The sequence below is a fragment of the Stegodyphus dumicola genome, chromosome 7, assembly GCF_044657685.1.
Source record: "Stegodyphus dumicola isolate Sdum_Otavi_A_Nest chromosome 7, ASM4465768v1".
In the NCBI taxonomy this organism is placed as follows: domain Eukaryota; kingdom Metazoa; phylum Arthropoda; class Arachnida; order Araneae; family Eresidae; genus Stegodyphus; species Stegodyphus dumicola.
In genome coordinates, this window is record NC_140774.1 from 196162052 (window position 1) to 196179045 (window position 16994).

At 34.5% G+C, this 16994-nt stretch overlaps 1 protein-coding gene across 4 annotated transcripts in view; it reads right to left on the bottom strand.

The window, feature by feature from the left end:
- The window catches only part of LOC118189601 (chaperonin-containing T-complex member BBS12-like), an 85755-nt gene that overhangs the window by 48016 nt on the left and 20745 nt on the right, over window positions 1–16994 (bottom strand). For all 4 annotated transcript variants that reach the window (XR_015042306.1, XM_085821198.1, XM_085821196.1 and 1 more), the window contains one exon: window positions 5236–5361. Coding sequence is in view for 3 of the 4 variants with exons in the window: in XM_085821196.1 (XP_085677322.1) it covers window positions 5236–5361 (126 nt within the window). In the remaining variant the exon portion in view is untranslated. The remainder of the gene's footprint in view (window positions 1–5235; window positions 5362–16994) is intronic.

The window sequence follows — 16994 nt, forward strand, 5'->3', positions numbered from 1 at the left end:
TCTTAATTTTTTCAACAGAATTTAGCACTTCAAGTATAATGGTAATTTCTATTAACTTTTGAAATAATCCTCTCTACACTTGCTTTAACAACAACAAACAAACAAACAAACAAACAAAAAAAAAAAAAAAAAATCTGGAAAATTGTAAATATATTTAAACTTTAATTTATTAAATTTCAGTGACGTATATATATACATATATAAATCAAAATTTTAATTTGCAATGGTCTCTTAGTTCTGTGTTTTAATTTGGTTCCTAAACTTAGCAGTTGCTTATATCATAAATATCTCTAAACTGCCTCATTTCAAAATTAATCCTAACCTTTTCTGAAACAAGATTTCATTTTGAACACATTGTATTCACTGTCCTTGCTTCACTACTGCCAACTTGCTCCTGTCTGCTATTTCAAATGCGTTTCAAAATTCTATATCATATCAATATAGTTCTTCAAGTACAGGGGCTTGCTGCACCATTTATATGTTTTGGATGAAAAATATTTGTCAATGAGAATAGAAAAGAAATACAAAAAATGAGACATGACTGCAAGTTTTTTTTTTTTTTTTTTTTTTCCTCCCCATCTACATCTCTCTTTGACATCCAAATCACTTCAACTAGTCAACAATATCTGAATTTGTGCAGGGAAAACCGCACAGTTTCAAATCCTGTCGAACAAGCCCTCGTTCTTAAGATACATTACTATGTAACCACAGCAAACATCAGTTGTAGTAGTACAGTCAAAAGTCGTTAATTCGGACACCCATAATTCAGAATGATCTATAATATTTGATCATAAATATTTTGATCATGCAGGATAATATTTCGATAATTCTGATAATGAATTATTCAATGAATACTATATTTAAAAAAAATGAGTAACAATTTGAAAATCAAGCAGTGTTTCAAATATAAGCTGAAATTGATGTAATGAAGACTAATGTTTTCGAAGTGACCACATTTCTTTCAAAATCTATAGCAACATGAATGTTGCATTTTGAACACTAATTACTGCACTAAATTATTGATTAAAACTCAGTAAACAATGTGGAAAAAGAATGAACTTCCCAAAGAATTTATAGTAATGAACAAGAGAAAGTAAGAAACATGACAAAATAAGTGCAGTGATACAAATCGAAAAGTATTACTTCTGTAGACTGGATATCAGTGAAATATAAATTAATGATTATGTATTATTTTTTAATATTGAACTTATAAATTATAATTTTGTACCTTTAGAATAGAAAAATGAACCTACAAGTAACTTAGACCAAACATATATGAAAGATATGATAATTTGGTACGATTCTGGCAAAGATGCATAATTGTAACATTTGCATAATCAAGTGAGTGACAAAATGTTTGTTAAAAAATATACAAGCAATCATATTTTCAAGTGTGTTCTTCTTTTCCACATGCTTCCCAGAGAATACTGGTGAATGATAATATTCATGTATGGAAGCAATGCTTTTGTCTACCGTTAAAAACCTTTTATTAATCAATTATTTTCAGTTTTTAAGCAATTCTGATAAAGAAAAACAGTTTTTCTAAGGATTAAATCCTCCCCTTTTTTTTTTAAAGAATAATTTTTTTCTAGCATCTTTTTTTATTCCCCCCCCCCATTTCAGCCTAAAATGTTATTTTTTAACTTGACTATTTAATTTTTTCAAATTCATTTAGTACGGAGAGAGAGCTAAGATAATATGTATTCAGAGCTTTATTATTTTATTTCAAAGCTTTTCTCCCATTACTTAATTAAGAAATTATGATGGCTGATTATCTTTTTGAGACACTGCATACATACATTTCTGAATCCAGTCCTGATAACAGAAAACCCAGAAACATAGTTAATCGGTTTTACTTTTTAAAACATAAATTCTACATATATTATTGCAATTAGTAGTTTCATAAAACAAAGTGCAGAAGGTACAGCATTTTATTAAAATTATGCAAAATTTTAGCAGATATTCGAAAAGCAAACTTACTTAAGACAGTAAGATATTTCTTTTTATATCTATTAATAATTTAAATTTGAAATTTCTGTGTGTATATTCTAGGCACAATACAAACAACTACAAAATAAAAACTGCTCATTCATATAATTAAAGCTTTTAGTTTTACTTTGAATGTATTGAAAGTTCTATAGCTTTTACTTTGAATGAATAATTCTGTTTCAGGTAAAGTAGTATGCATCATCAAATTTGTAGATGGCACTTTTATTTCTTATAAAAAAATTTACTAAGCTTACATTGTTACATTGCTTTGTAGAGACCATTTTATAAGCTAGATTTTTAATTATTTAATAAAAAGCAAGTTTTTTTTTTTTTTTTTTTTTTTTTTTTAAAGCACAAAGGACCCAGAAAGGTTATTAATTTTGCTTTGGCATTTTGTGCTGTTTCACCTTTCAAACTGTTGCCACCAAATATTACTGCACTGTATTATATTTAAAGAAATTAAATAATGAAGAAACTGCATAAATGTATGTATGCTTCTCGCACTGTGGTAAAACAATGGTATCTATAGCCATCAAATTTTGAATAACGCAATCCTCCACTCAAATATGGGTGTTTGGAATGAGCATCTAATTTGGAATTTGTTTTATTACCTATTTCGTACAACTCTAATGAATTTTTGATTAACAAACTCAACGATTTCAAAGCGAGCAATGGCAAAATTGTACAATTTTTTTTTTTTTTTTTTTTAAATCTCCAGCATACGAGACTGTGCACTGGAAATTCTAAAGATATGCTCATTTTAAAATTATTTTGCGATATTGCTGTTGAACTGAATTTTATGGTTTAAGTGAAAAGAACATGATATTTAACAAATAAAGGTAACACAAAAACATTTTTAAAAAGAACCCTTTGGGCATAATAAATCTGAAAACATTCTTCCCTCCCCCTGGTTACAGGTTTGGTTTGGTTTGATAGATTTTGGCAAAGCACACTAAGGTTATCTGCCTAAGAGAAGGGATGCCTTCGTGAAGGACTTTCTAGGGCAAACTCGCTCATTGATACATTATACATGGGGAAAACCAAGAAAATGGCCATGCAGCCAGCTTGTTCACTGAATTCGAACCTCGGACCAAATTACAAGTGTTCAGCAACTTTACCCGCTCTGCCACCGTTGATCCTTTTTTTTTTATAGGAACCTTTCACTTTCCCACTTTCAACAATCACACTATTTCCATAAAATTCTGCATCTTATTTAAAACATAAGCTGTAGCTTGAAATACACTTCTGGCCATTAAAATTGCAACACCAGGAAGGAATGACCTAAGGAACATCAAAATCACTTGAAAGGAAGAAGTTGATTGGGATATGCAAATGATTAGTATTTCAGCGCATTTACACGTCACAGGAAGGAGAAATGACATCTGAAGCACTGCATAAAAGAAAAGTTGTGCAGTGGATTTCTCAATCGGAAAGTGCTTCGTAAGGTTGGAGTTTGCTCAGAATATTGCGTTATGCTTTGAATAAGAAGAGGATATGCTTACCAGACAGTTTCGAAATTCGATAAGCAGGATCGTTGCCTATCGAAAGTGTAGATTATCATTCAGTGATAACGCCAGTCACACTGGTCGACATCCAACCACTGTCATGCGAATATAGAATCAACAGATTGCTAACTAAGGGTCATACTGAACGGCATGCAAGATCTCAACTAATCTCATGACTAATGCCTAATGATCTCAACAACCTCTCCTGACTAATGCCAGAGATGACAGACATATTGTGAGGTCAGCCCTGCAAAACAATATGACCACATCATGGACCATTAGTCCGGAAATGGGCATGTTTGTAGCATGCCTAGTATCAGCTAAGGTGCATCGACGTTTACAACAGCGTGGTCATCAACAGGGAGACCATTACTTCAGCTTCACTTGACAATGCAGCACAGAGACCACGCCTAATGACAAATAACAAATACACCAAATGACAAAGCTAGGTACAGGAGTGGCACAATGTCGCCTTTTCAGACGAGTCCTAGTTCTGCGTGCAGTATTCCGATTCTCTATGTCGAAAATGGCTATAAAGAAAAAACAATTTAATAAACAGTTAATTCTGTTTTCACTAGATGGTGCGCGATGGAATGTTATGATTAATGTTACAACTTTAATTTTTTGCTATTAACTATTGGCAACGAGAATGAACAGACAGTTTTGTAGACAAAAGAGATTTTAGACATTCGGCTGTTTTCTAGCTTTTCTGTATATCTTAACACTGAATTATTATGAAATTAAAAGTTTTTTCCTTCTTCTTAAGATGTAGAATTTATTGATCATATTTCCAAGAATAGGAATCGGCGAGCTCAAATCCGGGCAACACTTTGAAAGGAACAAAGGTAAGTGAAACCTTTTTCCTTGAATTTTAGAACGTAGAACTTAGAATTTATCATATAGAAAGTTTTCTATAACGTGTCTGGAGTGTCTGAGGAGACTGCACGTCGCCAGCTTGCATTCATTATCGGCATAGGGTCCCTGCACCTGGTGTGAGGGTATGGGCAGCCATTGGGTACACTACATGCACATCTATAGTTCGGATCGACGGTAATTTGAACGCATATAGGTACCTTTCTGACACCTTAAGTCCTATGGTTGTGCCCTGTATTTGAGGGCCCCAAATGCCATGTTCCAACAAGATAATGAAAGCCCACATGTTGCATGTCATGTTCTGACTTTTTTCGATATAGAGTATTTGATTGCTTCCCTGGCCTGCAAGGTCTTCAGATCTGCCACTCACTGAAAACATCTGGTCATGGGTTGCTGAGAGACTGACCCGCAATCCATCTCCAGCTAACACAGTTGATGAAATGTGGCATCGACTTGAAGCAGCATGGAATGAGTTGCCATTTCTGTCATGCAAGCCCAGTTTGACTTCATGCCTAATGGGGTAAGGGTCATGGAGGTTTATAGGGGTGGGAAATTGGTAGAAACAGCTGCCATGGATGGCAGCTAATTCTACCAATTTCTCACCCCTATAAGCCTCCAAAATGCTTACAAATTTAATCTTTGTTTCTTCAAGCCATACTGTTTATGTGCAATAATTTTTTTTTTTTTTTATTTGCTTTCCTTCATGGTGTTCAATTTTAATGGACAGCAGTGTATATATCTTGAAACAGTAATTAACAATATAAAATCCACAGCCAATTTTATGAATGCTCTGAACAGTATAGACTTGAATTAATATATTAGGGGGAAATTGATGAACTAAATTTGTCTAATAACATAATTAACTCACTTGCTCTATAGCAGCTTTGAATTCCTCGAACCACAAATACCACATAGTCAGAAGTGTTAGAGTAGAGCAATTAAACTGTTCATGATGAGCACACAGAGTTTCTTCTAATAAATATATCCCTGGTTCCTACATAAAAATTCAATAAGTAATATATATCATAAAATTTGCAAGATAGGCGTAACTTGCATTATAGTAAGAACTGCATTCAAAAACATTCTTAACTAAAATTATACATATGATATTTTGGACTGCATGTGATATTTTGGGACAGTGAGAAAACTTAGTAGAGAAGACATCCATTAGTTTAGCAGTTATGAGTGAAATGTTAATGGCATTATAATGTATAATGTTGTAGTTGCATTTTATAACAATAGATGCAAATTGAAGAACAACAATACAGATGCTAGTAAAGTGACAGAAGAGTAAGAAGAATCTGTACATCAAGTAGCTTTTCTTTTCCTTTTTTTTTTTTTATATATATATATATATATATATATATAAATTTGGTTCCTTTGTTTGAGTTCTGAATGGTGGTTGGATGAAAGCTCATAGCAGTGTTGATCTCTGCAGAGAAAGAATGATGTTAGTGAAGATGCTGTGAAGGTGATTGTATTGAAACTGAAATTAGAAATTAAAAGAGCTATTGTCAATTAAGTTAGCAATTCATTAATAATTTTCCTTCATAATTTTATATCTTAATATATACATCAGAATAATCATTTATAAACAGTAACTTCTGATGCATGTGAGCTGTGAGAAGTATGAAAAACATTTGTGTTATCACAAATGTATTTACCGAGTTAAAAATAAGTTATTAAAATAGATTAAGCATTAATGTGAAATGATTTCTTTAAAATAATATTCATGTCTAAATGTATAATGATTGAACTAGTTTCATATTATCATAATTAAATAATGAGTTTTTGGATTGTATATAAAAATATCAAATAATCTTAAAAAAATAATTTGCAGAAAAATAAAAATACTGTGCATGAATTTAGTATCATAATACTAGCTTAAACTAAGCTTTGAACACATTAAAATAATGTGCAATTTTGAAACATATTTCATATTCACTACTTATTCAGCATTTTTGAATAAAATTATGCCTTTTTCATAGATTTTTTAATTTGGGTCCATGCTTGACAGAGAACATGACAGTATGTTTGAAGATATGATTGTGTCTGACGACAAACAAATAGCTACTTAATTTCTAAAATCAGAAGTATTAAAGCCCTATGGAAAGTCATCAGAAGAGATGGTCAAAAATAAATAATAAAATAACTAAAATTAAAATTCAATTAATTTAGAGATAAATAAATATTAAACAATTAGTTTAAATTAATAAGAAATAGTTAAATAAAAAAATATTGGACCTCAATCATATTTGGGCCAATACTGAATATACAATATAATTTACAATTTTGAAGAATGGCAAACAAAGATCATTCTTTATCCACCACACCAATAGAACAGATAAAATGGTTAAAGTGTCACTAATGAGAATAGAGAGATCAGTATAAATAGTATCAGAGTATGCAGGGCCAGCACCAGAACTATTGCAGTAGCACCGAGTTGCAAAATTTTTAGAAATTAGAAGTTGCGGAGTTTGCACAGATGCTTTTAGGGCTGGTGTTAGGCAAAAAGCCTAAGCCCTAAAAGCATGGAAGGAAAATTTAATGAAGAAGTATCCATATGAAAACAAAGATCCCTCACTATTGTAATTCTAGCTGTCAGGTAGCACGTGACAAGGAAAAAAGTTGCCTCTAAATCTGGAAGTTGATCTGTAACCTGAGAACAAAAGTAAGATTGTCTAGGAGTGACCATTTTCGTCTCCTATGTTTGGTTACATTGTTTGAAAAAGCTTATAGATACCATTTTCTGTGAATAGTAGTAGTCCTTAGCATCGGACACGTTTCAGCTATTTATCTTAGTATTTCACTATGTTAAACTAACTGTAATTTGAAGTGCAAATAGAAACAAACAATAGCCCTCCTCCCATCCAACTGTAAAACACGAGTAACCAAATTCACTGATACCAAATTGGTAGATATGACGGCATGACAAAATAGATCACTTTTTAATACCTATAAGAACAAAAAATTTACTCACTTTTACAGTGTTTTATAACTTCTTACACTTTTTGGAGAATAAATCTATATTTCCAAGGGTTTGTTTTCCAGGGGAAAATAGGCATTCATTCAGAAGTTAGAACTGACTTTTAAGACTCAGTTAATGCTAACATAAAGTTTTAGGAAACCAATGAGGAAAATTTTCTGCCAAAATTGTGGTTAGGTTTCATACAAATAAGTGCTGGAGCCAGTATTTAAGGCTTCGGTGTTCTCCAGCTAGAATTATAATTTATCTCAAAAACTGAGATGAACTGAAGCTGGGTTCAAGGGCAATTTAAGTTATGAACTTGATTCTGGTTGGAAATTTAGAATACTTAGATGTGCCCAATCAAATTGTTAGCCAGAAAAATATTGTTGCGTTTTTCTTCTGACACCAGTTGTTACGTTATTTTCTTCTTTCACGTTCGTATGGGCTTCATGTGGATTTGGAGTGAATAACAATGACAGCACTTGATGAAATATGGAAACACACTTTATTAAGCTAGTACTAATCAGGACAGCTCCAAAATCACATTACAGTTGTCGAGGACCTACTATAAACACACTGACACAATCAACGACACAGCCTTCAGGTTACAAGCTATAACGGTGGAGACAGCTTCACTGCAAAGCACCAGAGTACAGCTCCCGACTCTGCTCGGTGGTTCTTGGAACTCCCTGTACTCTCGAAACTCTCCACGCTACGACTCGCGATGCACTTGATGACACTCAGAGCACAGCTCCCAACTCTTCGGTTCAGTCGTTCCCGGAGCTCTACACGCTCTCTCGACGATTCACTAACCGCGATACACTATGAGACTCTTTCGGTGCACTCGATGACACACTTGGCACTCGCTATCAACTTCGACTCCACAGGGATTGACTCCAATTCGAGACGACCAATTCGATACTAACTATCTCGCACTTCAAATGAGGCACTCCCAGACTGCAAACCAGCAGGGTTCATATAGCTTTCGGCTTGTGTTTGAGAACATTCTGGGCTAAACCGGTAAGAATTTGTTCCAGAAGGTTTTCCATCCATCCATGGTATATTGCCAAATGTGGCAACCCTGCCATCCCTTGCCATTTTATGGCAACCCTAAAACTGCTTTGTGGGGAAGCCATCTTACCGTGCCTGTACATTTCGTAACACTGCCCCCTTCCAAGGGCTGCATATCCCAGGCAGTACAACCCTTAGTCAGAAGCCAAATTCGATACAATCGAAACGTTTTAAAACATACAGATAACATCACTAAAGAAACAAATATTTACACTATCTACAAGTTATGCACACAAATTAAACACATAATACAATTTTAAAGCTTACAAATTAAAGTTCAAAAAGAATTTCAGTCTCAGTCTTTTCATTAAAATATACCCAGGTCAAATACTTTTCCACTGCAGTTCTCAGACACATTTCTGTTTTGCATATCACAGTCTGAAGATTCAGTCCTTTCATACTTTTCATCTACAGGAAAATATGAGACAGTTTGTTCACCACTCTGTAGTTAATTTGCAGCATGCGTATAGTTCACCTCGGTATTTTTAGCAGATGGTACATGCTTACTTACCTCTATTTCCAGAAGGACAGTTCCGATTTTTGCATCAGGGTCATGAACGGAACCCGATACTTTTAAAAACGCAAGTATCCTGGTTTAGAATCAAAATCAAGTCCTTGTCTGCAAAACCTGCACTATGAAGCATACACCCAGTTTATGAGGTGGATGAATTTTCTTGCAATACTGGAGCACACTGCTTAAGTTGCACATCAGCTTCCTCCATTTCTGTATCACATGAACTTTCCGATGGTTCAGTACTTGCTAACTGCGACTTCGTAACCTCACTATCATTTTTGAAGAACTTAACAGTCGTATTTTCACTTTCTTCCACTTCAGGCACTTGTGAATCAAAAGCTTCTTTCCCGTCTTTTATTTCTCCATGTTTTCGTTGTTTTTCTTTAATCCCGTTATATGTTTTATCCATCATTTCTTGATCTTTCGCAGGCAGTTCATTAGCTACTTCATTTCTTCATCCTTTGATTCTTCAGATGCCACTTCTCTCATTTCCACATCATCTTTTATGGATCTAGTTTCTTCTGCAAGCTCCCCTTTCACCTCTGCTCGGTCGTTCTCAGAACTCCACTAACTCGAGACTCTCCACGCTACAACTCGTGATGCACTCGACGACGCACAGAGCACGGCTCCCGACTCTTCCGTTCAGTCGTTTCTAGAGCTCAACGCGCTCTCTCGATGATGCACTATCAGCGATACACTAAGACACTCTTTGATGCACTCGATGACCAACTCTGCGCTAGACTTCGAGACACTCGCTCAATGACTGAATATCAGCTCGCTAGGCGAAGCACACACTTGATACTAACTAACGCACACTCTAGACGAGGCGCACACACTAACTGACTGTGGACTAGAGGGTTTATATAGCTTTCCGCTTGTGTTCGTGAACATTCTGGGCTAAACCGGTAAGAATTCGTTCCAGAAGGTTCTTCATACATCCATGGCATATTACCAATTCTGTCGCCAAATGGGCGATTTCTTGCCAAATGTGGCAACCCTGCTATCCTTTGCCATTTTATGGCAACCCTAAAACTGCTTTGCCGGGAAGCCATCTTACCGTTCCTGTACATTTTGTAACAATATGCATCTGATGAGTAGCAATAGAATGCATGTGAAATTAGAACATTTCAAAGAGTTCTTGATTCTGTTTTTCAAGTTATATATACTACCGGCCACTGTCCCATTAATAATTTCCTGGATGCATTCTGGAAGAGGTAGGGTGGAGGAGAGAATGTAAAAACTCACAGATCATACTTCTTCATCATATTCCAAAACTTAATCAGTTTGAACTCGGTGTACAAGTTTCTGCTAACGAGTTGGACTGAGTTGGATAGTATAGTTAACGAGTGAAAATAACAGTGCACAGTTGTGATAGGAAGTGACCATTCAAGAAATTACTCTAACAGATCAAACATTACAAAAATGAAGAATATGAATGAAATTATTAAGAGAGGGATATTTATATTTTACTCATTTAAGATAGTAGAATACATTCTAAAAATCTAATTTAGGCAAAAGTTATGCGTAATTTACTTTAATTAACTAAAGAAAGTTTATTTATTAATTGAACAATTGCCCTTAATTTACCGACATAATTTCTTAACTTTCAAAGGTCTTAATATCCAGGAAATTCTGGAAAAGCTTCTCAAAACTGAAATCTGCTTTCATGGACCAGCTGGATTTAAAAAAGGGAGGGGCTTAGTTATCTCGATTTTAATACAATAAAATTTGTTTTCAACTGCAAAATTTCTTTGTTACGAATTTTTAAAATGTTTTGTGGGATTTTGAATAATCCTGCATATATAGCACAAAAATATATGTTAATCAATTGTTTATATTATCAGTAATTAAGTTTAAAGGATCAACAGTATGCCACTGACAATTAAGTTTACAGGAATAATGAAGACATGAATTTTATACATATATGAGAAAGAGATAAAATACATAGGTTTGGTTTATTTAATTATGGCAAAGCACTCCAGGGTTAAGCACTAAGAAGAGGGATGCTTCCGTGGAAGTTTTTCTAAGGGGAAATGGCTTGTATACACATTACACACGGGTAAAAACCCTGAAAATGCCCATGCAGCCAATATATAGATAGATGAAAAGCTAATTTATTAGCTTTTATCTTAATTTTTTATTGATGTACTAAGGATATCTTCTCATAAAAAAAACAAATATATTTACATTTTTAAACAATTTTTAGCAATAACTTTACCTCAATTTACACAAGCAATGAATTTAAATGTTAATATGATTGTTAAATATATATGAGGCTTTCTTGAAAATTCTAAAACAAGAAAGTAGGATATATATGTTTTTATGTTAGTGTCATATTGTGCATAACTCATACACTCCAGAGATATGACTTTCATGACACATAAAATAGGAATAAAGCTAAACTATGAAGCACTTATTTAACTCTTATATTTTTACCAAATTACGATTCTTAAACAAAAAATTAGGTAGCTTGGAATTTAACTTTGTTTTAATTTAGCCTTAATCGAGAAACAATCAGTTTCTATAGCATGTAAGGGATATTAAGGATACAAATCTTATGTTCTTTTGAAACATCACATAATAAACTATTTTTCACACTTTATATTCCGGATTATTCAAACTGATGTATGGTACTTCAAAAGACTGTAATACATCCTTTTTAAACAGAAGACCTGAACAGTTTTAAAAGAAAATATTTTCTTTTCCCTGGCACCTGTGCTCAGAGCGGAAAGTGTGGTGTCACTGCAATTACTAAAATGAAAATTGGTGTCTTGGGAAGAGAAGATGTTTGTCTTAGGCAATATGCAAAATTGGAATATGTAATTTTGGTCAAACGTGGGTTTCGTAGATGACTTGGAAAAGATAGTCCGACTGACAATAGCATTTTAAAGCGGTATCACCAATTTGAAGAGACAGCTCGCCTTTGTAAAAGTAAAAGCACACGGAGGACATGCAATAGCAGCGAGAATGCGGAGAAGATAAGAGAGACATTTCTATACAGCCCATAGAAATAGACTAACAGAGCGAGTTATGAACTGGGACGACGACTGCAAATGAAATCTTACAGATTACACATGATTCAAGCTTTACTTTCTAGAGACAAGGATCAATGAATTGGATGAACATGGAGAACAAACGTAAACATGAGAATGTTCGCATTTGTCTTTCACATTATATTATTCACTTTATTACACTGTAGGGTTTATATTTATTTTAAGCTATCTTTCCTATCAAGCCTTTACTTTCCCCTAGAATTGCCAATGCCAGAGTATGTAAATTGTAGTAGAACGCGCAGTCTATTCAAATTTTAGCAGAATTAAGTTGAGTTTAAATAGAAGGGAAACGAGTTTGTATGTGTGCTTCTTGAATCGCGAGCGTGAAGGTTGCTAGGTAGAAATTTAAGAACCGCGCGTTTCGGCCTGTGTGCCTATTTCGGCAGTTCGTTGAATCTTCAACTGCTTAATCAGTAAGCTTGCTGAATCTCAGCTGTATCTTAGAACGCAGTTAAGTTAGTTACGATTTTAGAGCCTCGTAGGTAGTGATCTCGTTATTTATTCATCCTGTCATTTATTTTTAGTTTCACATTTCTGTTTTGTTAAACCGCCGGGTCGGCGTAGTTTGTGAGCGTCAAGTGAACGCAGCTGTTATTTCTAAAGTGGAATAAAAAGGATTTAAACCCCTCTTACGAGTTTGTGTAATTTACAGTTCATAGCAGTCACTACCACTGTTGCTGACAAGTTCGGGCCTCACAACACTATATTGGCGCCCAAACATCTTACGAACTTAGATGGCCAAAAACTGGATGGAAGCTCCTGTACAACTCCAACAGCAAGAAATGGCGAACCAGTTAGAAGGATCTGGATATCTGGTCCAAACGATGAGAGCATCTATCAAGCCAAACGTCAATTTCGACGGAAAAAATTCGGTGGCGATATTCTTAGAAGGCCTCGAAAATCACTTCCAGTTATACCCTGTGCCTGAAAGACAAAAAGTTGCCATTGCCACGTCTGCATGCCTCACAAGAGGACATGCCTCACTATGGTGGAAGAGTATAGGGAAATTTTTATTAGGAGAATTCGGAGACCAAACATATACCTTTGAAAATTTCAAAATATCATTATTAAAGGCCTTCCCCATAGTGAAAGACCGAGCAAGCCGAGCTGTATAGTTTTTGTCAACGTAATATGGAAGAGTTGACGGACTTTATTCTGCGAAAAGTTAAGCTGACGGATATGCTGTATGGAAAGAAACCTGACACGGAGATAATTGAAATAATCTTACCAAGATTGCTACCTGCTGTCCAAGATTACTTCGAAATCCGAAACCCAAGCACATATATTAATTCCCAATTCCCAATTATACAATTCCTGGTTGGCGATGTACCAGTAGAAGCCCTCATTGATACTGTTATGTAGCGAATTTAAATTATTAATATGTGTTTTAAATTATTATTATTCTAATATTTTTATTTGTATTCATGTGTATTTTAATCTGGAAAAAGAAGTATTCTTAGGCTCTTAAGGTGTTATTTAACTTGTTGTTCTTGAGTAGGAATTGTAACAAAGGCGAGAGACGGTTGCGAGGACACACATCTGGTTTATGGCCTTTTCACTAACAATGTCGCCCTTTTAGCTCATGCGTGTGAAACGGAAGTTGTTTTCTTGTCGCTTTGTAAGTTTGCAGTTTTATTACTTCAAGACAGTGGGGGTGGCTGGTAATTGGATTTTCGTAAAAGCTTAGTTTCACTTGTTAGTTGGGGGGTCTATTTTTTTTCTCACGTTATGAGTGCAGATGTTTTTCGGATTGCATTGTCAGATTTTCTGGTGTTTGATTCGTCATGGGTGTGTCATTTTCTCAATTTAGATAACTTAAAATTCCGGGATTGGTAAGATTTAATTTTATGTTTTTTTGAAAGCCTATGAACTCACAGAGGTGGAGAAACTGAGTTTTCCTGGGTGCTTGCACCAGGCTAGAGTTCTTTCTGTTTTCTGATTCTGATTTTCAAGAAGAGTAAGAGGAGAAAAAGCGGGGGCTTGACCCTTCGGGTCTTGCTTCTCGCGAGCCGCGTGAACAGCCGGCAAAGGGTATGATTTTTCTCTCGGCTTTTAGCTGGCGAGAATTTGCGTTGGTATAAGGCATAGAGCTCAGCAGAAGAATTTCGATTTCTCTTATCCCAAGAATTGTTCGGCAGATTCTCTTGGTGATCCTGACATCCTGATGCGGTATTCCTGTTTTTACCGGCTTTGACTTCCTAATTAGATTTTGTTCCAAAGGTGCTCTACGCTTATGGTGAGTTTTGGGGCTTCCAGAATGAAAGAGACTCGTGTAGGACCCTTCTAAGGTGTGCATTGCTGTTTATTCTGCCTGTGCCAGCTGCGTCGATTTTTTTTTTTTTTTATCATTCCATGCTCTGGAATTTATTTATTGTAAGGACAGCTTCAATGGTGTTGCAATCAAGTCATCTTTAAAATTCGCAAGAACTGCCTGCCTCCATTAACGATGATTTTGTGAATAAAGGACAGCAGGAATAATGTGGTGCTCGAGTAAACTTTGGACGCGGGACGATCTGTGGAGCTGTCAAATCACCTTATTAAATCAGTATACGAAGGTATTCCCGAGTAAAGTGAGTGTTGCAGATTGGACTTCACCCTGTGAGTGATTTTTTTTTATTTGTTTTACTTCAATAATTATCTTAATACTCAAGCAAGAGTCGTCATTTTAATGTTTGTTGAAATTTGAGCAATTACTTAATTTAATTATTCGATGTGGAAATTATCAATGTTCTTAAAGGGAATTACCATGATAAATACTTAAAGTTAGAAGATGAAATGGGGGAAAATACTAGTGTTACACTTATGATACAGTAGATTTTGATAATGTTAATCTTATATAATATAAGCTGTAATTTGGTGTAGTATTATGTGTTATTTTGCTTGGAAAAATATGTATTACTGATCAGTTATCCATTAATTAATTATATAATATATATTCAAGAATTTAATAAATGTGTGTTTAAAATTTAATTGCATTTGTGTATTTATGTAGCCTATAATTTACTGTGGTCTGTCATGTCCCTCCATTTGTTTGAGCCGGGAGGCTTTTAAGAAACATGGAGTTTAATTGAATTTGGAGTTATTGATTTTCCCTTTACATAGGTTACTTACTCACAACGCAAACCTAAAAGTAAATTGTACTATACCACTATACGATTGATTGATAGATATGATATACGATTGATTGATAGATTTACTATACGAATATTTTTAAGAATGTCGAAATGATATATGAATATTATGAATTAGATTTTGAATGTTTTAAATTATTTGATATTTAATTTTTGATTTTGATTTTTTTTTTTTTTTTTTTTGTTAATTTATGTGGCACCACAGTGAGTCAGTTAAGTTTAAGTTATAATGGAATAAAGTATTTAAAATTACAAACATAGAATTTTTTCTATATAACAATACAGGGGCAGAAGGTAATTTTATGAGTGATACATTTTTCAAGAAGAATTTTAATAGGTTACAGCTATTTAAAAATAAAAACACAGAAATTATCACGGCCCAAGGAACAATCTGTCAATGTATCGGGAAATTATCATTAAAAATACAGATAAAAGATGAAAGCCTTAAAGTATTAATTTTTGTGGTGAAAAATTTGCAGAGTCCAGTCATCTTAAGTATGGAGTTTTTAAAGGCTGCGAAAGCCAAACACATGCCCTTTGGGTTGTGTGGGGTCCCGTCAACATTCCAGAGAGCTATGGACATTGTTCTAAAGCCTGTCCTAGGAAAATCGACTTTAATCTATCTAGATGATATAATTATTATGAGTAGTACGTTGGAGCAACATATTAAAGATCTGGAAGAGGTTTTTAAATTATTAAAAGAGGCCGGTCTTACAATTAACGCATCAAAATGCAAGTTCGCCACTAAAGAACTTAAATATCTGGGTTATAAAATTTTGCAAAAGGGTATAGAAACTCAGGATTCAAAAATAAAAGCCATCAAGAATTTCCCACCTCCCAATACCGCCAAGAAACTTTCTTCTTTCCTTGGGTTATGTTCTTATTATCGGTCGTTCATAAAAGATTTTGCGAATATTGTTGAACCATTGTTAGTAATTAAAAGGAAAAAAAAGTAAGTTTACGTTGACAGCAGAAGCAAATACAGCATTTGAAAGGTTAAAAGAAGCACTCATCAATGCCTCTGTTTTGAAATTCCCTGAAGGGGACGAAAACCTGGAAATTGCAGCAGATGCGTCGGACTATGCCGTAGGTGCGGTTCTCATGCAGAATGGCCATCCTTTGGCATTTTTTAGTAAAACTTTAAATTCTACTCAAAGGAATTATACAGCTACAGAGAGAAACATTAGCCGTATTAATGGCTGTACAGAAATTTCGAGTTTATTTCGGCAAAGCGCCAGTAACAGTCTTTTCGGATCATGCGGCTGTTGTAGACTTTACTCTGGGAAAAACCTAACGCCCAGGTTAATAAGACGGGCTTTATACTTCAAGAATATAATCTAATAATCAAATATAAACCAGGGAAAGAAAATAATGTAGCTGACGCACTATCCCGAATAAAATTGGACAATGAAGGGAATGAACTCAAATGCGCTGTGTTGACTTCTAAAATTTTAGATTCTAAAGAAACAATTATTGCTGAATTGAAAGCTGATCCTGAATTTGGAAGTATTTATGCTTATTTAAAAGACCCCGAAATCTTTGAACATACAGATGTCGCCGCAATAAGAAGTAGAGCAGAAAACTATGAAATTATAGATAATTTATTGTTTTATACGAAATCAACAAACGAAAATTTTGAGTACAGACCAGTCATCCCAGCCTCTCTTCGATTGAGCATTTTGAAGGAATTACACGACGTGCCAACATCGTGTCCTTTAGGAGTCAGAAAGACTATAAAAAGGGTATGCGAGGCGGTATATTTCCCGCAATTATACAAAATAGTAACGGCGTATGTCAGGTCCTGCAATCAATGTCAATTAATAAATGATATTAATTACAGCCCGGCCAGGTACTTAAATAGCATTCGCGCTACATTTCCAAATGAAATTT